The 24089-nt window shown below is 55.8% G+C and overlaps 4 protein-coding genes across 5 annotated transcripts in view; 2 read left to right on the top strand and 2 right to left on the bottom strand.

Annotated features, from left to right (window-relative positions):
* LOC147226812 (semaphorin-3F-like) overlaps positions 1–1588 on the bottom strand; it is an 18196-nt gene extending 16608 nt beyond the window's left edge. Inside the window, exon 1 of one of the 2 annotated variants that reach the window (XM_086160049.1) lies at positions 1316–1588. The gene's annotated coding sequence lies outside the window, so the exon portion shown is untranslated. The remainder of the gene's footprint in view (positions 1–1315) is intronic. The other variant, XM_086160048.1, reaches the window with a different exon arrangement.
* Positions 1589–1751: 163 nt separating this feature from the next.
* On the bottom strand, positions 1752–8191 carry tspy (testis specific protein Y-linked). Its single transcript, XM_086160047.1, has 8 exons — positions 6493–8191; positions 6312–6389; positions 6116–6227; positions 5098–5252; positions 4880–4956; positions 4531–4772; positions 3325–3399; positions 1752–3230 (listed from the first exon to the last, which is right to left on the bottom strand). Exons 1-8 carry the CDS (start codon positions 7405–7407, stop codon positions 3136–3138), a joined length of 1749 nt encoding a protein of 582 aa, XP_086016173.1. The 5' UTR covers positions 7408–8191; the 3' UTR covers positions 1752–3135.
* A 762-nt stretch (positions 8192–8953) lies between these two features.
* Positions 8954–18302, top strand: LOC147226810 (uncharacterized). Its single transcript, XM_086160046.1, has 4 exons — positions 8954–9981; positions 11876–11922; positions 13077–13156; positions 15853–18302. The coding sequence occupies exons 1-4, from the start codon at positions 9149–9151 to the stop codon at positions 16828–16830; spliced, it is 1938 nt and encodes a 645-aa protein (XP_086016172.1). The 5' UTR covers positions 8954–9148; the 3' UTR covers positions 16831–18302.
* Positions 18303–19937: 1635 nt separating this feature from the next.
* On the top strand, positions 19938–22900 carry LOC147226809 (putative G protein-coupled receptor 173). The gene is made up of 3 exons (XM_086159295.1): positions 19938–20178; positions 20537–20751; positions 21365–22900. Exon 3 carries the CDS (start codon positions 21484–21486, stop codon positions 22681–22683), a length of 1200 nt encoding a protein of 399 aa, XP_086015421.1. The 5' UTR covers positions 19938–20178; positions 20537–20751; positions 21365–21483; the 3' UTR covers positions 22684–22900.
* Positions 22901–24089: the final 1189 nt, after the last annotated feature.

The raw sequence follows: 24089 nt of genomic DNA, 5'->3' as shown, positions 1-24089 counted from the left end.
GGAACGACACCAATTAAACAAAAAGAGAAGGTTGGCTTGGAGACGCCTTGAAAACGGTGGAGTACTGCAGTACTGCGGAGTACTGCGGAGTACTCTGACATGGGCGTTGACAAGTACTAATACTACCAGGGGTTGTTTTGACTGCGAGGGCCGCACGCCTTGATGACATGCTGCCGTCACAACACCACTGTTGAAAACAAAGACTCCAAAGCAGCGCCGTCGAGGCCTCGTCCACCAGGAGGTGGAGGTTTGAAAGGAGCGCAGGCTCTCACACACACACACACACACACACACACACACACACACACACACACACACACACACAGATGAACACACTCACACACACGCACACAGGTTGTTGGTATTCAGAGCCTCCATCAGATAACCCACTTCAGAAGAACAGCAGGTTTTCTCCTGCCTGCTCTCCAGGAGAAGCTCCCGCCTCCCCGACTCGGTTCCTGGCGTGGAGAAAGGATCCGCGGGGTTTATCTTTTCACCGAATCGCCCTGGAACACTTTGTTTGCCCCCCCAAAACCCCGCCCGCGTCTCACCGAGGATTCTTGGTGAAACGCGAGAACGTGAAAGCGGCGTGACACGAATGATTTGTGTACAGTAGCAACAGCGGCTCGGAGCCCCGGAGGGTGTAGTTTACGGAGGGGTGGGGTTCGGGGGGTAAATCCATTCGGGCTTTTTGCCACCCGGCACATAACAAAAGGCCTCCCGACCGCAAAGCGTCCCCGGGACGGTCGCCGTCGCCCCGGAGATCTCCAAACACTTTGTCGCCATCAATATTGCAGGAACCGCAGCCATTTTTAATTCATGGCGATGAGGGGCGCGGCGCCGGGAGGGGGTCGGTGTCATCGGGGTATGCCGTGCGATTCCGCCGACTGTATTAATAGTCGTAGGCGGCGGAGGGCCGCATACCCCGAGCGCTGCGGGCCCGCAGGAGGACAGGTCTTCGCCCGCGCAGTATTTATAGCCTCGCATTAAAAGTGGAATCAAGGGGGGTTTAAGTGTACCGCCGCGGCGCCGCCCCGCGCTCTTTTGTCCGGGCCCGTCCAAAAATGTCCCGCCCCGGGCCGTCGGCGGCGCTGCCTTCCGAGCCGACCTCCCCCCCCCGCCGCCGCCGTCACATCCCGGGATCTCCACCTGCTCCCAGGGAGCAGCTGGAGCTCCGGCCTCCACGAAAAATAAACATTTATGGCATTATTAGGATACTTAGTGGTGAAAAACAGATTTGTGCTGCGGTCGGGGGGTCCTGCGGGTTGGTTTATCAAGATTAGGACCTGGTTATTAATAACACGGAGAGATTTACCAGGAGCCGCCAGTTCACCAGGGTTTGAGGTCCACCGACGGGATCCTTCGGCACCGTGGAGAGAAAGCGAGGGAATCTGGACGCCCGCGGGAAATTTCCTTCTCAGCTTTGTTGCTTACGGAGGAGACGGTCTGGAAAGTCCAAACAGTGACAGTCAGATTTAGGTGCACATCCAACCGTCTGCGGGGAACCAGCAGATCCACCTTCCATCTCCTGAGCCGCTGCCCGTCTCCTGCCTGCACTTTGAATACAAAATAATCAGGCATTCGAGAGACAAAATGTACAAAAGGACAAACTGTTTGGGAATCTGAAGAGACTCCGGGTATCGGTCGCCGCGGCGGAAGAAGGCCGGCGGTTCGGTGACCCGCGGCGCCATCTAGTGGCTGACGGTCAGATTCTGACGGGGGGGTGAAAAAGACCAGCGGCAGCAGCAGGATGAAACAACCGGCTGTTTTTATTAGGTCTGAGTAAAAGGAGGACATTTATCATTCAGCAAACCCAGTAACCAAAGCAACAAACTAATGGGGGGACGGGGGGGTCTTCAACTACAGTGTCCTATAAAACACAGCACACAAAATAGAACTTTCCGCTCATGTTTATGAAAAAGAAAACACACACGACCCTCGGGGTCGGCTGACTTGCGTCACCGTCCGGGCCGGACACGGGACCGCTCCAGTCCCGAGTACTATTTACAGGTCATTTTGCTAGGAAAAGTAAGCAAGTACAAATACTAGTTTTTGTTACAGTGCACCTTATAACGCTGCTGTGAATCACATGACGTTTACTGACACCGTGCACGGCCGGGCCGGCCGGGCCCGCCTCACAGCATGCCGTGGTGGGGACGCGGACCCAGAGAACCCATAAATGCATTAAATACCAATCTGTCCGGAAAAAGAAGAAGAGAACCTCCAACACGTTACGCACGCGGCGACAATGTGAACGCAAAATACAAATGAAGTTTAAAAAGTCTTAAAAAGGAAATGAAGACGGAGCAACTTACAGCAGGCGTGTTTTTCTTAAAAAGAGAAGGTGTAGGAAACCGCAGCACCTGGGGTTTACTACACGTGGCAGATGGTTCACACAGGGTTTCTGTAGGTGTGTATTGACTAAACATGATGATGGGGGTTGGGGGGGCACACAGGTACCACATAAAAACAACATTTGTTCCTATTTACTACAGTAGAGTACACGTTTCCTTCCTCACGACCCACAATAACCAGAGTGACAGTCAGAAGAACCCACCCGCCCACCGCCACCCAGAACATCCCTGAGATCGAATTTTGGTTCAGTACTAAGTGCATCTGAAATGTACTGCCGCCGCCGCCGCCGCCACCTTTAGAAAGACGCCAGGCGGGATTTCCACGCGCTTCCCCTCCGGACCACCGCTGTGGTGCTTGCAACCTAAAAAGTTTGCTGCGGAGTGTATGTGTATGTGTGTGTGTGTGTGTGTGTGTGAGAGAGAGAGAGCGCGGGAGGCCGTCAAACAATGTTCTTCATTCAGAAGAAGCTTCCTTGCAGCTCATTCAATGACGGAGGGCAGGAAGAGTGAGTTTGTGTGCGTTGCAGTATAAGTTAGACTTTATAAAAGGAGGGTGGGGGGGCACGTCGCCTTGGCTTGTCGTTTTCTCCGACCCTGATTTAAAATTCTTCTCGGTAGGTTTATTAGAAAAACGTCCGTATTTGTGTGCATAACGTGGCTAAGATCAGGAAGAGGGATTCATCGCTCGCTCTGGCACTCTTTAAAAAACAAATTTTCAAAAAACACCCAGCTCCTTCTGCTCTCTGGTTTCTCTTGATGACTCGTCCTCCTTGGCTTCCTCTTAAGCTGCTGCCTCCTCCTCCTCCTCCTCCTCCTCCTCTTCTTCTTCTTCTTCCTCCTCTTCCTCTTCCTCATCCTGGTCACTGTCGTCGGAGCCTTGGGGCGGGACGAGGAATGTTTCAAGGTGAAAATTGGTTTTGTATGGTTAACGGTAGGTTTAAATAGCGCCAAAGCGGCGAGGAGATCTTACCGTCGATCACGATTTCTCCGCCCTCCTCCTCCACTTCCTCTTCTTCCTCGTCCACCTCCTCCCCCGGGCTGTCACCTGAGGAAGAGAGTTCTCGTCGGTCATCTCCCAAGACTCGCTCGGACATTGACTTTAGGTCTGCGGAGCAGACGCTCTAAAGCGAACGCTGCAATCAATGCTAGTGGCTAACAGCTGCTATCAGTGTCACTCATACACAGCAGTATCAAGAGTTAGCCTACTATCAGTATCATCACATATGAACGGTGCCATCAGTGTTAGCTGCTAACGGCTACTATCAGTATCCTCATATAAGAATAGTGTCATTAGTGTAAGCCGCTAACAGCTACTATCAGTATCCTATACAACAGTGCCATCAGCGTAGGCTGCTAACGGCTACTATCAGTATCAAATTTAAACTGTGCGATCAGCATTAGCCGGTAACAGCTACAATCAGTATCATATACAACAGTGCCATCGGCGTTAGCTGCTAACGGCTACTATCAGTATCATCATATAAGAATTGTGTCATTAGTGTAAGCTGCTAACAGCTACAATCAGTATCCTATACAACAGTGCCATCAGCGTAGGCTGCTAACGGCTACTATCAGTATCAAATTTAAACTGTGCGATCAGCATTAGCCGGTAAGGGCTACGATCAGTATCATATACAAACAGTATTATCTGTGTTAGCCGTTAACGTCTACAATCAGTGTCATATCTACAGTATGCTATCAATGAATAGCTACCGTCAGTGTCATATCTACACTGGGCTAACAGGGTTAAGCCCGAACAGCTACTATAAGATAAGATAAGATAAGATAAGATAAGAACAATATTATTTAACCCGAAGGAAATTGTCATCCCAGAGTTTCAAGCAAAAACATAACAATAATAGATAATAGTAGGAAGGAGGGAGAATAAGAAATACAATAAAATATAAATTGTCAAGGTTAAGGCTATCAAGTGTTTTAAGGTCTTAAGTACAAAGATTTGAAGATTCCCTGCGGCTGAGGGAAGAGGAATTAAAACGTCTGATAGCCTCAGGTAGGAAAGACCTCCTGTGGCGTTCAGTGGAGCTCCTTGGTGGTATCAGTCTACTATCAGTGTAATCGGAGCTGAACAAATAGAAAACAAGGTAAACCCACGCCCTTCGTGCCGCCTGACTGCTCGTCCAAGTCTTTTAGCTGTTGTTAGCGGGTTAGCACTGACCTGCGCTCGCTCCTTTCTCTTCTCCTGGCGCCGCCGCCGCCGCCGCCGCCGCCGCCGCCTCCTCCTCCTCTTCCCCCTCCTCCTCCTCCTCCTCCTCGTCCTCCTCCTCTTCCTCCTCCCTACTTTGGCCTTGCTCGGCCTCGGCAGCCTCCTCGCCGGGGTCGTCGTCGGAGTCGGAGATCACCACACAGTCGTCGCCGTTGCCGTTGTCGGCCGGTTTGGCCCCGCCTCCGCCGCTATTACTGGAGACGGGAAACAACACACACACTTGTGTCAACAGTGAGGACAACCGCTATCTCCAGCTCTGACAAGTAATGAGCTCTATGGTGGAGAAGGACGTCTGCAGCACCTGCCGTTCTCCCTGGGTTGCCAGAGTGGAGTGAGGTAGTATCTCAGAGGATCTCTGTACAGGTCGTCCTTGAGTATCTTCAAACAAACAAACACACACACACACACACACACACACACACACACACACACACAGAGGTACTCTAATCAATACATCTGTTATGGTGGAATCCCCCAGAGCTTTGAGTCCTGCGAACACAAGAGTGGCAGCAGGGGTACCTGTGCTACGTCATCTTGCCCTGGGTTGCTGTGGTCACTGAACCAGCTGAAGAAGGTCTGGTAGACGCCGCGGGACATCTTCCTGGGCTCGCTGTTGGCTGTCAGGTTGTGGCCGCGGTGCCAGAGGATGGGGTTGGAGAAGGAGACGGGGGAACCTGCAACGGGAGCGGACGGGACTTAACGGCCAGGTGGGTTCACATTGTCCAGGAAATACTCTGCTACCCTCCTCGGCAAGATGATGGTATCTTCAAACTACACTTCTTCGAGTCCTTTGGGCCGCTTCCTTCAGGGGCAAACGGACAAACGGCCTCCTCCGTCTAACCCTTTTCTCGGCATCGCCTTCTCTCACTCTCTCAAAGCTCCTCTCTGGTCTCCATCTAGACCTTCAGCCTGGCAGCTCCAACCCCAGCATCCATCTAGCAAGATGTTCAACATCCCTCCTCTGTACATCATCCAACCATCTCAGTCTGACTTTATCTCCAAAACATCCACCCTGTGCTGCTCCTCGGTTGTTCCTGATCCTCTCCATCCTCCTCCATCTGAGGAGAACATCTTCATCTCCGCTACCCCCAGTCGACACCACTGCTGGTGTCGCTGCTTCCACCAAACCTCAACCCTGACACTTTTCTCCATCCGTTCCAACCTGCCAGCACACAGTTCTCCACCTCTTCTTCCATTGCTCTGGACAGTTGACCTTCGGTACATAACCTCCTCTATCTTCTTCATCTCCACTTCAGTCCTTCTCATTCGCAGGCATGGATTCTGTCTCACCGCAGCAGAGTCACGGTGTCATCTGCAAATATCAGTCCATGGGGTTCTTGTCTGACCTCATCTGCCGGCCCGTCCATCACCTTTACAAACAAGACGAGGCCCCAAGCTGCTCCCCGCCCTGATGCAATCCCACCTCCACCATGACCACCCGCCACACCTCACCGCTGACTCACAACAAGCATACATGTCCTGCACCGCGAGCATGGCTCCATTGGGTTTTACGTCTGATGGTTTTACCGATGCGTACCTCCCACCCCGAGGTGCAGCTCCTTCATGATGATGTTGTTTTGGAAGTAGGGGTTCCGTCTGAAGTGGAAGCGGATCCGGTAGCCCAGCTTGTTGTTCTTGAACGACTCGATCTGGAAAGGGCGAACGAGGCGTGAGACAAACAAACAAACAAAGGGAAGAGCGGTAAATCCCAGGAGGGCCAGGGTTCCTCCTACCTCCAGATCCGTCATGTAACTGAGCGCGTCCTCGTCGGTCTCGTCGATGTGAGCTGAGAGGTGGGGGTGGTTCAGCAGCTGGAAGAGGGAGGTCAAGGAGATGCACAGACATTTTCACGGCGGCCGGCGTGGGTGGGACGGCGAGCAGGAACAACGAGAACCCTCTCCCTTTGAAGGATACGGCCGTCACCCAGAAGCCGGGAATGGTTTTGGTGATGGAGCGGCGCTGGTCGAGGTGCGGGCGCTGCAGGCGGCTGATCTTCAGATCCAGGAGCTGGTGCAGCCGAGCGCTCTTCTTCTCCAGGGCCTCCAGCCTCATCTGCACCTGAGCCAGGAGGGCCACCGACTGCCTCATCTCCGGGGCCATCTTAACCGACACGATGGCGCACTCGCCGTCGTCGTTGTCCTCGTTGTCGGACGGGAAGGAGGAGCTCGGCGTGGAGCAGGAGCCCGACAGGGACTCGTCGCCTTCCTCTCCCTCGGGCAAGTCATCGGCGTCCTCTCTGTCCGTGCTGTGGACGGACGTGGAGCTGTCGGCCGCGGCCGCCTGTGTTTTGGAGCCTGTTCTTGAGGACTGGTGGCCCCGGTGCTGTCTGACTTTGCTCCCCTGTCTCATGTGTTTGGCCCTCTCAGAGGAGCAGGGGGTCTCCTGACTGTCTTCTCCATCTCCACCTGTGAGGCTGGCCAGAGCCTCAGCCGCAGCGATGGCCGCCGAGTCCGACTGGCTAACCGGAGTCGGGGGACGCTCGCCGACTCCTGCACGCTTCCCCGCGTCGGGGTCCCCGGATCCCTGCGTCTCCGCCGGCGCAGTTCTGTCCGCCGGTGCTGCGTCCTGCGCGGGGTCCCCTGCGACCAGACACCGGTCCGGCTGCAAGTCTGCGCGCTGCCCGCCGCTGCCCTTCGGCCGCCCCGCGTCCTCCCGCTCGGCTTCGTTGTTTTGGGAACTTTCCGAGGAAGCCCCGACCCGAGCCGGCGCCTCGTCCACTTTGGAGGACTTGCTGGGGACCGAGCCGGCGCCCTCGTCCCGGTCCTGCGGCGGACACCGTTTCCTCGACGCGGCGTCAGCGGACTGCATGCAGTCCGTCACTTCACTCATGCTAGCTGGCTAGCCAAAACAGCTAACGCGCTAGGTAGCCCGTACGCGCAGCTAGTCTCGATCCAACCGGGGGTCGGTCGCTGTGTTCGCCTCCCTCCGGTACCTGTCGTGATTGTTTCCCCCGCCCCGACCCGGAATCGAACCTACATCCTCGGCGGAGCCCGAGCAGGAAGCGCCTCTCGCCGTCCTCCGCGGCCCTTACGCGGCGCTAGCCGTTAGCGGCTAACGCTAGCTGTCTCACGTTACCCGGTTTGCGTGTCCCCGCTGTAACGGCGCCGCATCTTCCACGGAGCGGACGGGATGGGAGTGGAGGGATTAAAAAACAACCCACGGGGGACGTCTCTGTCCGCCACGCAAAACTTTACCGCCGCACTTCCCGGTAAACCAAAAACCCGCGTTCTTTCTGTTAGTTTTGTTTGCTCTAATCCTTTAGCTTACTATCCCCTGGAGCAACGTGACAGAAAAACAATGCTGTGATTGGCCGAGGCGCGTCGCGCTAAAACCCCTCCGCCAATCAGTGCCAAGGGTGTGTTTATACACGGCGGAGCTGCGCAGGGAGAAAGTGATGGAGACAGAGAGAGAGAGAGAGATGGAGAGAGGAAGAGAAAGACAGAGAGAGAGAAAGAGGTGGAGGGAGAGAAAGAGAGAGAGAGAGAGAGAGAGAGAGAAAGACGAAAAGAGATAGACAGACAGAGAAGGTGATAGAGAGAAAGAGAGAGATACTGTGAGAGAGAGAGAGAGTGATGGAGGGAGGGAAAGAGAGAGAAAGAGAAAGAGAGGAAAAAAGAGAGATAGACAGACAGAGAAGGTGATAGAGAGAAAGAGAGAGACGGACTGTGAGAGAGAGAGAGAGAGAAAGTGATGGAGGGAGGAAGAGAAAGACAGAGAGAGAAAGAGAGAAAGTGATGGAGAGAGAGAGACGGTGAGAGAAGGAGAGAGAAAGAGAGAGAAAGAGAGAGAGACAATGATGGTGAGAAACGGGGTGAGAGAGAAAGAGAGAGAGAAACAGTGCGAGATGGTGTGATAGAGAGAAAGAGAAAGTGTGTGAAAGAGAGAGAGAGAGATGGGGAGAGAAAGAGAGGTGGCTTGGACGTTGACATGAAATCAAAATAAAATAAAACCTTTATTCCATCTTTCCTGTGTGTGTGTGTGTGTGTGTGTGTGTGTGTGTGTGTGTGTGTGTGTGATTAGACCTCGGTTGCTGGTTCTACCCCCCCCCCTCCCCCCCAGGTGAGTGTTTTCAACCTGGGGGGGGCGGTGACGTAACGCGTCGGGGAGACGTCATGGCCGCGCACGGTTCTGCGGTGGAAGCGTGTGCGAATGGCTGAATGCAGCGGTGAATAACCCATAATATAAAAGCGCCGCGTCACCATGGAAACGGGTCAGCCGCGGCGGGTGACGTTTCCACGGGGGGGGGGTAAGCGGCGTGAAGGGGGGGGGGCAAGTTGGAGACACGCACATTTCTTGGGGGGGGGCGGAGAGCCTGGCAGGTCACGGCTAAAAATAGCCCCCCCCCTCCCTCTCCGTGCGCGTAACGCGGTGGGCGACGCGCGTCCACGACGGGCTGGTCCGGGGACAACTTTGCCATGCGTGACATTTAACGCCACTCGTCGAGACGTCGCGGGAGCCGCAGCCGCGGCGCCGAAGCACGGCCGGTGCGTGTGTGCGTGTGTGTGAGTGTGTGTGAGACCGCGGACGGCGCACGGCGTCCCCGCAGCCGCGGGCGCGCACAGCCGCGAGCATGTCCTTCCTGAGCATCCCCGGCCAGGACGGCCTTTTCACGGCCATCCGCGCCGAGCGGGACGACGCGGACAGCGACGAGGACGCGGACGCGGACGCGGCGGCGACCGGAAGCGGCCGTCTGATCCCGCGCTGCTCGCCGGTGCCGCGGAAGCGCGGCGCGTCCATCCACGACGAGACCGCCGAGTACATGCGCATCCAGGGGCTGCGGCCCGGCGGCCGGAAGCGGGTGGCGTTCGCGGACGCGGCGGGCGGCGAGCTGATCGACGTGCGTGAGTTCTACGCCTTCGATTCGGACGACGAGGACGCGGACGCGCGCTGGGAGGAAGAGGAGGCCAAGTACCGGAAGCCGCGGCGGCAGCCCACCTACCGGCTGCACCCGGAGTTCGGCGCGCTCGACGGCGACGCGCTGCTGCGCGCCGTGCGCGGCGACAGGGTGGCGGTGGAGAGCGTGTCCGCCGTGCGCGACGAGCCGCTGGCGTTCGGCGGCCACATCCGGGTCCTGAACGTGTCCTTCCACAAGGCGGTGTACGTGCGCGCCACCATGGACGGCTGGGCCTCCTACTTCGACCACCCCGCCGAGTACGTGCGCGGCTCCACGGACGCGGACACCGACCGCTTCGCCTTCAGACTGTCCTTCGCGCCGCCGTACGTCACGCACGGATCCCGCATCGAGTTCGTGGTGCGCTACGAGACGTCGGACGGGGACTTCTGGGCCAACAACGCGTCCCTCAACTACGCCGTGACGCTGCTGCTGTCCTACGAGGAGGACGCGGCGCCCGCCGTGGACGCGCAGGAGCCCAGGAGCATCCTGAGACCCCCCAAGGACTACAGGTAACCCCTGGGTGATGCCTTCAGGGTTGTTTTGACCTCTGACCCCCGGTCTAGAGGTCGCCTGTCTCCCGCGAGGCCTCCGTGGTTTGCGGCGCTAATCTTTTTAAAAGCCCCGTTGGTGAAGTTGCCCCCCCCCCCCCTCCTCCTCCTCCTCGCCGCCGGTGCTAGAAAGAGTTATTGCCCCCCCAGAATGGCAGCCATCCGGGGTGTGTGAAGACCAGCCAAGTAGGAAAAGGGCAGGTGTCGTTTTCAGGCCTGACGATTAAACTCTGACCTTTATCTGCACACAACAGGGCGACTCTTTACCCCCCTCCGCCCTCCTCCAGGGGGGAACTGGAGGTTTGTTGCTCCACCAGGAGGACCTCCACCTGGTCCTCCTGGTGGAGGAGAAGGGCAGCCGTAGAAGGATCTGAGGAGAAAAGCCGTGGAGATGCTGGTCCACTTCATCACTGCAGATACTGACGCCGCCAACGCTCACCCCAATAATTACCCTAATATATACTCCATTATATACCCTAATATGTACTTTAGTATATACTCTATTATACTCTAATACATACCCTAATATATACTCCATTATATACCCTGATATGTACTTTAATTTATACTCTATTATATACCCTAATATGTACTTTAATATATACTCTATTATATACCCTGATATGCACTTTAATATATACTCTATTATACTCTAATATATACCCTAATATACACTCTAGTATATACTCTAATGTATATTCTAATATATACTATTATATAATGTAATATTTACTCGACGGTAAACTCTACATAGACTCTCATATATACTGCAATATAAACGCTACGATATACTCTACGATAAACTATAATTTATATACTCTTATGGAAACACTATTATATACTCTAATATACTGCAATATGTACTCGAATATAAAGTGTACGACATACTCTACTATACAGGACTGTCTCAGAAAATTTGAATATTGTGATAAAGTTCTTTATCTTCTGTAATGCAATTAAAAAAACAAAAATGTCCTACATTCTGGATTCATTATAAATCAACTGAAATATTGCAAGCCTTTTATTATTTTAATATTGCTGATCATGGCTTACATCTTAAGAAAACTCAAAAATCCTATCTCAAAATATTAGAATGTAATGAAAAAGGTAATTTTTGTTTTTTTAATTGCATCACAGGAGGTAAAGAACTTTATCACAATATTCTAATTTTCTTAGACAATCCCGTAGACTAAAAGTACCATATTACGTTCTATTAGTTGTAACTTATAGGCCCATCTTCATACATGACAGTGTTATTGCTATATTACAGTTTATTTCTGTATCTTTCCACGGCTCCATCCAGCTACAGCATGTCTAGATGTGCACGTCTCTATCAGCACATACAAGCACCTCCAGATCCATTTTTGAGGAACCGTCCTCTGATAGGACGTCCGGGTGGTGAACGGACGGACTTTGGAATCGAACCCTCCCGCGAGAGTGTGATTTCCCCGTATATTAGCGGCCGCTCTATTTGTGTATCTCCGTCACATGCTCGACACACTTCTTGACCTTTAATTCCATCTGGCATCCAGGAAAGACGGCGTGGTAACATTACACCTCCGTAAGCACCTCCACCACCAGCGCCAGAAACCTCTTCTGCTATTTCACTTTGAAGAGCCTCCGCCCAGATGGTAGCTTAGCAAGAATGCTAAGTTACGCCTAGGACGGGGACCTTCGACCCATACGGGACCGGTTCTCCTTCCGTTAACCCCGAGAGATTCTTGTCCTTTCTGGGTGCACCTTCTACTGACGTGGGAAGACGAGGACCGTCGCTCCGAACGCTGCAGTCCAGCCTCGGAAGCAGGACCTTCTGGGAATGTACTTGCCGTCTGACCGTTCTTCTCCTCTTCCTCAGCGCGGTGGGCGAGTTCGACTCGGAGGACGAGCCGGAAGAAAGCGAAGGTACGGTAGGAATCCTTCTTTTCTCCGAAAGCTTGCCGACGTCCTGCGAGCGTTTCGGATGATGAGCGGGTCCACGGATGGTGGTGGTTCCTCTGCCAGAAGAGGAGATGCTCTCAGGAAGAACAGATGGCACAGGGGGCCGGGGAGGAGCATCTATAGATGAGGAAGTCTGAAGTGAAGTCTGAATTCTTGTGCTGCCGCAGAAGGACAGAAGGACTCGGGAGAGGGTTTGTTCTGAAGCTGGAGAATTCTGGAGCTGGAGTTGGTTGAGGGATTTGTCAGGAGACCAAGAAGAATGGAGTTGCGATGATCTATCCAGGAGTATGGGTGGAGAAAGGAGGCTAGGATGGAGTAGGCCAGGATGGAGGAGCTGTAAGTGGTGATGGAGACCTGTCGCGGAGGCTCCACAGACAAGGAGAACTTCGGTTTGGTCGCCGTTAAGTTCGAGAAGATCAAGGAACCGTGATTTTATATCCACGAGGCAGTCGGGGAGGGAGGAAGGTGGAGGAGGGGATCTGGGTTTGGAGGAGATGTAGAGCCGGGTGTCATCTGCATAACGAGGAAAGTTGGAGATGATGAACGGGTGGGCCCAGAAGGGAGCCTTGGGGTACACCAGCAGGGCTGGAGGAACACCCAGATGAAGGTCTTCTCAGTTCCGTCCTTCAAAGCATCAAAGAGCAGGTCGTCACTGGCGTTTCGCCGGGGCTGGGATCCGGTTTCTCGGGTTGTGACTGTCCCAAATAAAGGTGCTGGAGAACGCTGACCTGCAGCGACCCCCCAAAACAATCTCACGATGTCCTTTGAGTGTTGAACCCCTGGCCCAGTAGGCTGAACCCCGAGTTGACCTTGTAGCTCTCAGATAGATGTTGTTGGGGAATCACATGACATACATGTGTGTGTGTGTTTAGAAGTCATGGTCCTATAAGTTACCTAACACCGTAGGTTGTCCACAAGGAGATGTGAGTTCCAGGGCCGCAGAGTTTGATTTGACCCGAAACCATTGTTTGGCATGTCCTGGTCACACGTATCTGTGGAAACATCTGGACACCAGGAGTGCAGCTCTGCAGAAGTAATAGATTAGCCCCTTACCATGTGACACCTTGAGTTCCGCCCCTCGTGATTTTGCAGAAGCCGGCGCTGTTTGTCATTCGCAGACGACGCCGGGAACTCGGAGTCGGGGCTGGATAGATCGGCCGCCGCCTGCCCGGTCACGTACCCCGAGATCGACATCGAGGTAAGGCCGAGAGGTTTGACGTTGATGCGGTAGATCCGAAGCCTAAAAACGAATCCTAGCGAGTGCCCTGCGGGTGTCGGAGCAGTCCACCCACGATTGGCCGGCTGCGTTCGCCCGTCGACGCACATTTAGCAAACGACTCGCTGGATTCCGTTCAATTTGCCCCCGTCTTGCATGCGGTCGCTGCGAATCCAAAACGGCGCTTCATCCCTTGGACGTGGTCGTCACGTGACTAATAACCCTTAACGTACATTTCCTTCCCACGTTGACAGCTCGTCTTCACCGGCTTGGTTGTTTATATTGTCCACAGCTCATTGAAGCTTCAGCAACAACTTAGGTAACGTCTCGCTTCGCACCACTGGAGCATGAACTCACTCTCACTTGGGGCTACCTACCTCTTCACCTACCTCTTCACCTACCTCTTCACCTGTCCATCTACCTGTCCATCTACCTGTCCATCTGCCTGCCTGTCCTCCATCATCACGCATGTCCACCCGGGTTGGGTTTCAGTAGGTAAAACTAACAACCGTCCCCGTCCTGGTTGGTCCGTCGTCACGACGCCGAATCCCGTTGATCCTTCTCGCTCGCGTTGATGTTTCTTGTCTTCTCCAACGTCCGGATCTAGCGCTTCCCACCCCGACGCCTGGACCTCCGGGTACAAGCTGCTCAGGAGACAATCAGGGATTCGAGATGCTTTCCAGACGTTACGCAGCTGAATATATCCGAAATGTAATGGATGATTCATCCTTTGCTCAGCTCCACCCCGTAGTTACTGTCGCTAAGCCTAACTGGTCGGCAAGGTGCTCTCACTGGCTGTCATGGAAACCCCTGGAGAATGATGGCGTACCATTCGGAAAAACAAGGTTTCACGTCTTGTTTTCCAGGGACATAAAACATCAGGTTACGTTCAGTCTGACACTGCGAAGCGGTTGTTCATCCAGACCGTGGCTATGTTAGCTTAAGTGGCTAACGATAAATATTCTCCACTTAGCGCTTTCAGCACCTTAACACTTGATAGCGTTCAAACGCGCTGCTGTGCAAGGCGCTAACCGGAGCAACTGGGGTTCGGTGTCTTGCCCAAGGGCACTTTGGCATCAAGACAGGAGGACTCAGGGATCAAACCACCAACCCTCCAACTGGAGGGACGCCCACTCTACCAACTGAGACACAGCTGCCCCCAAAAGATGCCCCCAAAATAGCCAGCTAGCGTCACCGATGGCTAATGCGAGCGGCCGTGGAGCCAAGTTGTAGTCCGGGATAATCAGCTAACACCTGCTGCTATAATAGCGCCACGTCGGTGTACGCAAATAAAGTCCTAACGAAGCTGCATCTGCCGGTCCTCGCAGTGGACGCCCACGGATCTTCACCCGAACATCCTCGGTTCTGGTCTGAGTTCTGGAGAAGGGAATAAGGAGGTACATCTCTGTCGAAGCTGTCCAGGTACATATGTACTCACAGGTACACGTCTGGACCAGAAGTGGATGAAGAGTCAAGAGATCTGCAGCGACGGTGTCGGACGGCCCATTCCATACTGTGCTGTGATTGGGCAGCTTGCCTCGTGGGGGCGTGGCTTAGCAAAGGCTGGATTGTAGAACTACCTTTGGAGTCAAGCAGAGTCTTCCTCCTCTTCCACACATGAGGCGATCCCAGGTGTTTCAGAAACCGGCCGTCAGACGTCTGAAGGCTTGCAGACCTCCTTTTCTGAGTCCACGGAGCTTCTGATGACAAGCATGAAGAAGGAATCAACCTTCACGATCACGACCGCTGACTTTCCACATGTTGGATTCATGAATAATGGAGAGGCCGAACGCGGAGAAGTATTTATTATTCAGCAGAGCGGCTCAGATCAAACATCTCCGGTGGAAATTGGAAGAAATGAGTTTGTGTTTACCTCCTCCTGAACCCTGACGTCCTTCTGCTTTTGTCTGTCGTTCCTCCCGGTGCTGCTGTTGGTTTGCATCTCCTCTGCCAAGAAGGTGGTGTTTCCGTGGCTTTTCTTCTCGTCTCTCGGCGGGATGCGTGAAGGCCTCTGGCTGCCGGCGGCCCTCGGCTGGACAGAAGAAAAGCTGGAACGGGTCTTGAGGATGCAGCTTGCTGGGCCGCACGTCCAACAGCCTGAGGAACGTCCAGGAGAGACTCAGCGCAAAGACGTGACAGAGATGTTTACGTTTCCGAGGAATCGAGTCTCCATGTTCTCCTCGGGTCCACTGGGGGCCCCTGAGGGTTCTCCAGGTTCCTCCCAAAGTCCAACGATGAAAGCAGGGGTTTCATTGGAGACCCTGCATTGTCAGTTGACCCCCCACCCATCCCAGTCTGGTGCGGCGCCCCTTTGGGCCCTCGGAGCCACTTGGCTTGGGTTGGAGGTCCTCCAGACCTGGACTCTTGGGCTCCTCCTTCTTCAGTTTCAGCTCCTCCTCGAGCTGGAGGTCAGACGAGGTCTTCCCTAGAATCCCTCCCGCTGAGCCTCTTCCAAATTCAACTCGGGGGATGAAATAATGGCGTTCATCTCATCTCCCCGTCCCTTGCATGCTGGTGTCCAAGCATGCCGTCCCTGGTGCAGAAAAGCATCGGTGTGCAGTCGGATGCTTTTCTTTCCTCCGTGTGCGCCGTGGACGTGGAACCCGGACGACGTCCTCCACCTTTGTCCTCCATGCTGTCTCCGCTGTCACCGCCGTCTCGCTGTTTTCCCTCCACAGATTGCAGTTCACACCCCTGGTCCCCCAAACCACCGGCTCGCAGCGCCCGATGGCTCCACGTCCAACTGCGCCGCCGCCGCCGCTGCATCCCCAGGTGGACTTCCCCGCCCCGACGCCACCCAGACCACTTCGGCCCTTCCGCCCGGATCCTCCGCCCCACCGGCCCACGCTCCTCCTGACCTTCTGCCCCCCTACGCTTCCTCCTCGCCGGAGTCCAGGCCGGGTTCGAGCGGTGGAGAAGAAGTCGGTGGTTCCGAGGACTCCGGTCTGGGGACTCCCAGCTCAGAGGAGAACCTCTGGCCGTCTGGAGACGGATCTCCTGACAGCCATGACGGTGGTCCTCGCCCGGACCCGCCTGCCGAGCGCGTCTCTTCTCCCGTGGTGCCTCAGTGCCGTGGGCAGGAGGTCGGAGAAGGTTTGAGCGGATTGGACGCGGAGCTACCGGAAGGCTCCGCCCCTCCCGAGGAACTCCGCCCACCTCCTGAGGCAGAAGCTCCAGGGCCAGCTGAGCCCACGGGTGTCGCCGAGGTGAGCTCCAACTCAGAGCTTCACCCTGTCTCCACCCAGGAGAAGGAGAAGGAGGAAGAGGAGGAGAAGGAGAAGGTAGAGGAGAAGATGATAGAGGAGGAGAAGGTAGAGGAAGACGAAGAGGAGAAGGTAGAGGAGGAAGAGGAGGAGAAGGTAGAGGAGGAGAAGGAAGAGGAGAAGGTAGAGGAGAAGAAGGTAGAGGAGGAGAAGGAAGAGGAGGAGAAGGAAGAGGAGGAAGAAGAAGCTGCACCCCAAATTTCCCCGGACCTGTTGTTAGCGTATCCTGCTAGCGTACCGCCAGAAGAGCCCCCGACCGCCGTGGACAACGTGAACAGGAACCTGATGGCGTCGGTCATCGCCCTGAGCGGGGTGGTTTCCCTCTCCATCGTGCTGCAGGAGCCCAGCACCCTCTTCTTCATGGGGCTCCTCCTGGTCCTGCATCGTTTGTGATCACGTTCCAGCCGACCCCCGACCCCAGATCTCCATGGAAGTGCCTTTTCTACGCGGTTTAGAGAATCAGCCAAAAGCTTCAGATGAAACGCCAGCATCCTCATCCAGGATTGGACGGCGGAGCCGCATCGCCTCCGCCTTCTTCTTGACATTCTTGACACGTCTTCTTGGATGTCTTCTTGACATCCTCCTCGGTGGAGGAAGCTCCGGTCTTCCGGCTGACGGACGGGCAGAAGGTCACCTGACGACCACGACGTTCACGTGCTAATAATCCACTTGAACGTTTTGCTGAAACAGAAAAGGGTAGAAAATGTCTCCCGATGACGCCGATGAAAGCCCACAACCAAATCATCAAAACATCAAGCTAATGCTAACTCTCGCGGATAGCCTGTGAATGTTAGCTAACGGCTAACAGCAGCTTTAATCTTGTCACTGTATTTCCAACCGTTTGTTCTCATTGACTGGTCGGGGCCGGTTTTTGTACAGAATTTGAAATTTCCCCATTTTTGTTGCTAAGCTAACAATGCTAGCTGCAGTCTGAAGTGGTTCGCTGAGCGGAGTTTAACCCTCGCCGGGATCGAGGCTCTCGAAGAGCAAACCCACCCGTGAAAAACAAGCGATTTCGGTACATTTCGTGACTCCGTCGCCATTTTGCGAGGACCGGCGCCGGGAGCTGCCACAAAAAGACCTTCGCACCTTCTGGTTCCTCCAAGAAACGGGCTTCAAGCTCGAACCTCCAACTCACCAACGTCCTCCCAAGATGGCGACGCAGCTGCGCGGACGCAGCTCCCATCCTGCAGGGGGCGCCGTTCACTGTAACCAAGCTCTGCTTGGGTGATGAATGTGAAAATGACCAGGGGTCAGAGGTGTGTGTGTGTGTGTGTGTGTGTGTGTGTGTTTGAATAGCTTAGCTGGTTTTATCTGTCCTTTTTTTTTTTTTTTTTTTTAATGTCTTTTGTATTTTGTTGTCATGGTAATTCATTCAAACTGCCATCTTTACACATTTACTCTAAGCTCCGCCTCCTCGGGTATTTTAGCTGTAGTTCAAGCGCTGGGATGTCTTTCTTGGGCAAATCCATCACGCCAGCGTCCCTTCAGCTCTCCCATGATGAAGTACTTGCCGTTGAGCGGGGAACGACCTCTTGTCCTCGCATCTTCACCGCATGGCGGCCGTCCGAGGCGCTCCGGCCCAGGGAGGTCCAGGGGGGTCCAGGAAGATCCTCCACCAGGCCGGCTTTGGAGCCCCAGATCCTCTGGTGACGCTTCCGCCTCTGTTTACAAAAAGGACACGTGACGATTCCCGACGAGTCCTTTCGAAACGGTGTGGCTGAGAATGATGTTTGTTGCTATGGTAACCTCGCCAGGGACGACCTCCTGAAGCACAACCGGTAGCGGTATGCGAGCGGCGTGTTTGAAGTGGTGAAGTTTTGTGTGTCACCATTAAACGTTGTGAAAGCCGGCGTGCCAACAAGTCTCCTCGCTCTTCCTGACGCTTTCTGACAGCTTCAAGTTTGGAGCGGCTGCAACACGAGCCAGAGGTCACGCGTCGGGCCGAGGTCGCGGCGTCACGCCAGACTCGCTATTGTGAGCTGGTGATGTCAGCCACCACACACACACACACACACCCCGCCCTGCTAGCGCCGCCCTCTGCTAATAACCCCCCCGGAGGGCGAGCGCCGCGTGACACGTCCGATTTTAGCGGCGACCCGCTGGACGCCACCGACGCCAGCTTTATTTGGCACCTCCACGGACCTGAGCTTCAGCCTTCTGTCCTTCAGCAGCAGCAGCAGCAAACATCTACCCTGCTGCTGCTCGGAGTATCTGCACATTCTGCCAGTGAACGCAACACCCAGTCACACACACACACACACACACACACACAATCACCCTTGGGGTGGTAGCTTGGTGCGTTAGCATCCAGGACATGCTAATCATCCCTGAGTATCTCACCGTCTGTTCCTCCAAATACTCTCCAGTACACAGGTACTCGCAGTACTACTGCATCTCCACCACCACTGGGGTTCAGCAGCTCCTTTGGGTCCATCTATTAGTACAAGTACAAGTACAAGTACAGGAAAAAGGTAGTATTAGCATCTTATTTAAGTACTCTGCTTGGAACTGATGCATTCTATGAATCCCTCTGTGTGTGTGTGTGTGTGTGTGTGTGTGTGTGTGTGTCTGCATCCCGACATGACCCCCCCCACCTGCTGAGTATTAGACATTAAAGTACTTGCTGTGCAGATTTACTTATATTTGATGTTTATACCACCAACACATCAGTGTGAAAGAATGGACAACACACACACACACACACACACACACACTCACAGGTATCCATAGAACGCATGACAACCAGGCAATGTCCTTGCTGACATGCAGCTGCCAGATATGGTGTGTGTTTGTTACACACACTATATCAGGTGTGTGTTTGTTAGATGCATCTGGAGGAGCTTTGGTTTCTGTGAGGACCAACAGAGAGGCAGATGTTCTCCTGGAGAAGGTGTCCTTCAGCAGAGGCTGCAGCTCCGTCTGCAAGCACAGCCTGCTGTCGGCCATCTTTGTTTTGGGCACCCCCCCCCCCCGCGTTGCCCATAGCAGCTCCAGGTCTGGGGGGGGATAATATTTCCTGTAACCATGGCAACAACCACCACATAAAGCTGACAAAGGGACGAGGAGGGTTTGGGGCGGAAAACGCTTCCAGTGTATTGATGATCGATGCATCGATCCGGCGGGCGGAGGGATGACACGATCCTTTGGGGCTCTTATCGATACTCGATCAGATTGATCGGAATGTCAGTCTTCCACTTCCGGGTCCCCCACCCGCGCGCCTTCGGTCCCCCTGACAACTGCGCCTCGAACCTCGTCGAACGTGGACGCGCCCCCCCCCCCCTCCCATCACCCCCCCCCCATCACCCCCCCCCCCCCCCTTCCTCTCCGAGCAAAACCGAAGGACGCCGCGAGTGCGCGATCCGCATCCTCGCGAGCGGCCATAATTGGGATTATTCGGGAATAAATCGCCCAATCCGGACCCCTCCTCCCTCCTCCCTCCTCCCTCCTCCCCCCCCTCCATCCCTCCCCTCTTCCCGCCCTCCTCTTCCCGCCCCCCCCCTCCTCTCCGCCCGCGGATCGTGATTTCGTCAACGTCGGCGATGTGAACTCTCCATCCCTGTGGATCTTTTTTTCTCCTCTCTCTCTCTCTCTCTCTCTCTCTCTCTCTCTCTCTCCTCCTCCTCCTCCTCCTCTTCCTCCGCCCGGTGCAGACGCGCGTCCCTCCGCCATGGGCTCGTCCGCCGCGCACGGTCTGCGCCGCCGGACGGCAAAACAAAGACGGCGTCTGAGCTGCTCGGGGTAAAAAAAAAAAAACACCGCCTCTTTTCTGTGCTGGGCTGGAAGACGTGTGCGTGCGTGTGTACGTGCGTGTGTGTGTGTGTGTGTGTGGGGGGGTTGATGGACGGGGTGGGGTGGGGGGGTCTGTCTGCGTGGACGGATTGTTCCGGTGCCCGCAGGCCAAAACACGCAAGACGATCATACAGGGGATGCGCCCCCCCCCCCCCCCCCCCCTCCGTGGGTGGGTTTTAATCCGAGCATTGAAAATCTGACATCATTTGGATAAAACAGCAGGACCAGCTTTGGACCCCCGGACCCCCCAGGACCCCCCAGGACCCCCTTCTGATCAGCTGTTGACAGTGATGCTGGTGTGTTCCAGGGTGCAGGTCTGCGGTTCAGGTCTGGTGTTTGGCGGCTTGGAGCCGAGAGCCGGCCTCCATCATGTCTCCTCCTCCTCCTCCGGCCTCCTCGTCCACTGAAGCCTCCTCATCCTCCTCATCCTCCTCCTCATCCTCGGCTCCTTCTTCTCCTGCTGCTGCTGCTGCTTTGCTCCCCATCTTTCCAGAGGACCCCAAAAATACAAGAGGATGAGAGGTAGGTAGGGTTCCTCTTCTTCTTCTTCTTCTTCTTCTTCTTCTTCTTCTTCTTCTTCTGCCCCCCCCCCCCCTCGCCGCCGCCGCTGCCGCTCCTCCCCCTCCCCTGACAGAGGAGGTGATCCTGACACCTGTTTGTCTGGAGTCCACCGCCGGCCGGCGTCCAGCAGGAGGATCAGGAGGACCAAACCCTCCGGCCTCCTTTGGAAAATCCAGTATCTGGTCTGAGGCCTTCCTGCTGGTCCTGCTGGTCCTGCTGGTTCTGCTGGTCCTGCTGGTCCTGCCGTCACCCAGGATGGCTTCTGCGCCTTCGCCATGTCTCTGTTTGTCGGACCAGCCTGGCGTCTGTCCCCCCCCCTCGCCGTCGCCGCCTCGCCGCCGCCGCCGCCGCCGCACACCCCCCGTGCGCTCACTCCGACACCCACACCCGCACACACACAAGTACGCGCGCTGTTGTATCTTAGCAACGGGGAAGGTAATTACAGAGAGAGCCGAGGCGCTGGCACGCCGGAGCCCCGCGGCGAGGCGGAGGCTTCTGGCGGCGCCGGCGACCGGAGAGGACGGCCGCGGCGGACATCTTGTTTCACAGCGTGCGTGTGCGTGTGTGTCGGCAGGTGGCGAGGCCGAGGACAAAGGGGGAAGATGAGCGCGGAGTAGCATCGACCCGGCGGCCTCTCCTCCTGCAGACCCCACAGCGGCGGCGGCGGCGGCGGCGGCGGCTCCAGGCCGCGGGATGGCCAACCAGAGCTTCGCCATCGACGGCCCCGGCAGCCTGCTGGCCGTGCTGGCCTCGCAGAGCGGGATGGCGAGAGGCGGAGACGGCGGCGGCGGCGGCGGCGGCAACGGAGGGATCTCCGCCTCGGACGTGTCGGCTTACTTTAAGCTGGTCTTCTTGGGCGCCATCATCTGCGTGAGCCTGGCGGGGAACCTCCTGGTGTCGGCGCTGGTCCTCCGAGACCGGGCTCTCCACAAGGCGCCGTACTTCTTCCTCCTGGACCTGTGCCTGGCCGACGCCGTGCGCTCCGCCGCCTGCTTCCCCTTCGTGCTGGTGTCGGTCCGCAACGGCTCGGCGTGGACCTACAGCGCGCTGAGCTGCAAGGTGGTGGCCTTCATGGCCGTGCTCTTCTGCTTTCACGCCGCCTTCATGCTCTTCTGCGTGGCGGTCACCCGCTACCTCGCCATCGCCCACCACCGCTTCTACGCCAAGCGCATGACCGTCTGGACCTGCGCCGCCGTGGTCTGCATGGTGTGGACGCTGGCGGTGGCCATGGCGTTCCCGCCCGTCTTCGACGTGGGGACGTACAAGTTCATCCGCGACGAGGACCAGTGCATCTTCGAGCACCGCTACCTGAAGACCAACGACACGCTGGGCTTCATGCTGATGCTGGCGGCGGTGGTGCTCGCCACCCACGGCTTCTACGCCAAGCTGCTGCTCTTCGAGTACAGGCACCGCAAGATGAAGCCGGTGCAGCTGGTGCCGGCCATCAGCCAGAACTGGACCTTCCACGGCCCCGGCGCCACGGGCCAGGCCGCCGCCAACTGGATCGCCGGCTTCGGCCGCGGCCCCATGCCGCCCACCCTGCTGGGCATCCGGCAGAACCTGCACAACCAGCACCGCCGGCTGCTGGGCATGGAGGAGGTGCGCTCGGAGCGCAGGCTGGGCAGGATGTTCTACGCCGTCACCCTGCTCTTCCTGGTCCTCTGGGCCCCCTACGTGGTGGCCTGCTTCTGGAGGGTCTTCGTCAAGTCCTGCAGCATCCCTCAGCGGTACCTCAGCGTCACCGTGTGGATGAGCTTCGCCCAGGCCGGCGTCAACCCCGTCTTCTGCCTCCTGCTCAACCAGGACCTGAGGAAGGTGCTGCGCGCCCACCTGCCCACCTCCTGGAGGACTAAGCAGCACCTGCCCCAGGACGAGGCCTACTGCATCATGTGACGGGCGGGGGGACGAGCGCGCGATGGCGTGCGCGCTCGCGTGCGGGGGCGGGGATCCCGACCGATCCCCCCCGTCGGCCTCCGGAAGAGCGACGGTTGCCATTTTTCAAAATAATGTTGCCTTATTATAAGAGGGACACGCCCCGCCCCTGAGGAGGACCCTTTACCGGGACGCGGCGAGGGGGCGGAGCTTCTTGTGGGCGGAGCTTCTGGGGGGGGGGGGGGAGGGGGCAACCCGGGACTCCTTTTGACGTCCCTGGAAGGAAACTGGAGGATCCTGAAAGGAGACCGTTTCCCCCACAGACATTGCAACAGCTGTGGTGGAGACAACCCCCCCCCCAAACACACACACACACACACACACACACACACACACACACACACGATTCGGCTGGGGGAGGTCGGGCGTGTCAGCCTCCTTTGTATCACTGAGGAAAAAAAAAACAAAACAAAATGCCTGTTTTCCTTTGTTTGTAACGGAATGCGTGCGAAGCAGAGGATACTATTTTCAAATATGAGGCGTTTCATATGGTGTGTGTAGGACGCTCCTGCTGCCGGGGTTTTATACAGCATTTCTGTGTGTGTGTGTGTGTGTGTGTGTGTGTGTGTGTGTGTGTGTGTGACAGAGATAGAGCAGGGGGTGGGAGGGGGTGGGAGGGGGTTGGAGAACACCTCCAGTTATTGCCGTGCCGGTGTTGTTGTTGTTGTTGTTGTTGTTGTTGTTGTTCCCGGAACATCATAATTAACCCCCCGGACCCCCATCGCCATGACAACAGGGAAGGGAAGGGGGGGGGCAACACAACACCAACATGGCGATGCTGAAAACAGGTAGAGGGAGGAGGGAGGCTGAGCCAGACGCAGCCTCACGCAGGATGAGACGGCGTTCTCGGGGGGGGGGGGAGGTCTGTACATTAGCTTGTGTTTTGTGGGTCGCCTGCGGGGGGGGGGGGGGGGGGGGTGACATCACCAGAATGTGTTTTTTTCTTTGAGGTCCAGTTAAAGCGCTCACTACCATATGAAGGAAAATAACATAACAAAAATAAAAAGAGCCTGAGGAGGAGTGTGTGTGTGTGTGTGTGTGTGTGTGTGTGTGTGTGTGTGTACCTGAGCGTGAACACTTGACTGTGCTAGCTGCATTAGCATGTAGAGTGCATCTGTGCCAGACAGTGGAGGGGGGGGTTACAACGTGTGTGTGTGTGTGTGTGTGTGTGTGTGTGTGTGTGTGTGTTGGGGGGGGTGAGGCCTGCAGGATGACACTCTGTAACTGTACAGTTTACTGGGGGGGCTTTTTAGTCACTCCTCAATAAAGACTCTACTTTTGCTGCAGTCTTGCGTTCTGACTGGATGCCGCTGTCTGGAGGAGGCGGAGCTAGAAGTGGGTGGCTAGCTTAGCACGATAGCGTGTCA

This window comes from Fistularia commersonii, chromosome 14 (genome assembly GCF_037954325.1).
Source record: "Fistularia commersonii isolate RoL2024-O1a breed Wild chromosome 14, RoL_Fcom_v1.0, whole genome shotgun sequence".
Taxonomy (NCBI): Eukaryota; Metazoa; Chordata; class Actinopteri; order Syngnathiformes; family Fistulariidae; genus Fistularia; species Fistularia commersonii.
Note: the sequence above shows the minus strand (reverse complement) of the source record. Positions and strands in the feature narration are given on the sequence as shown.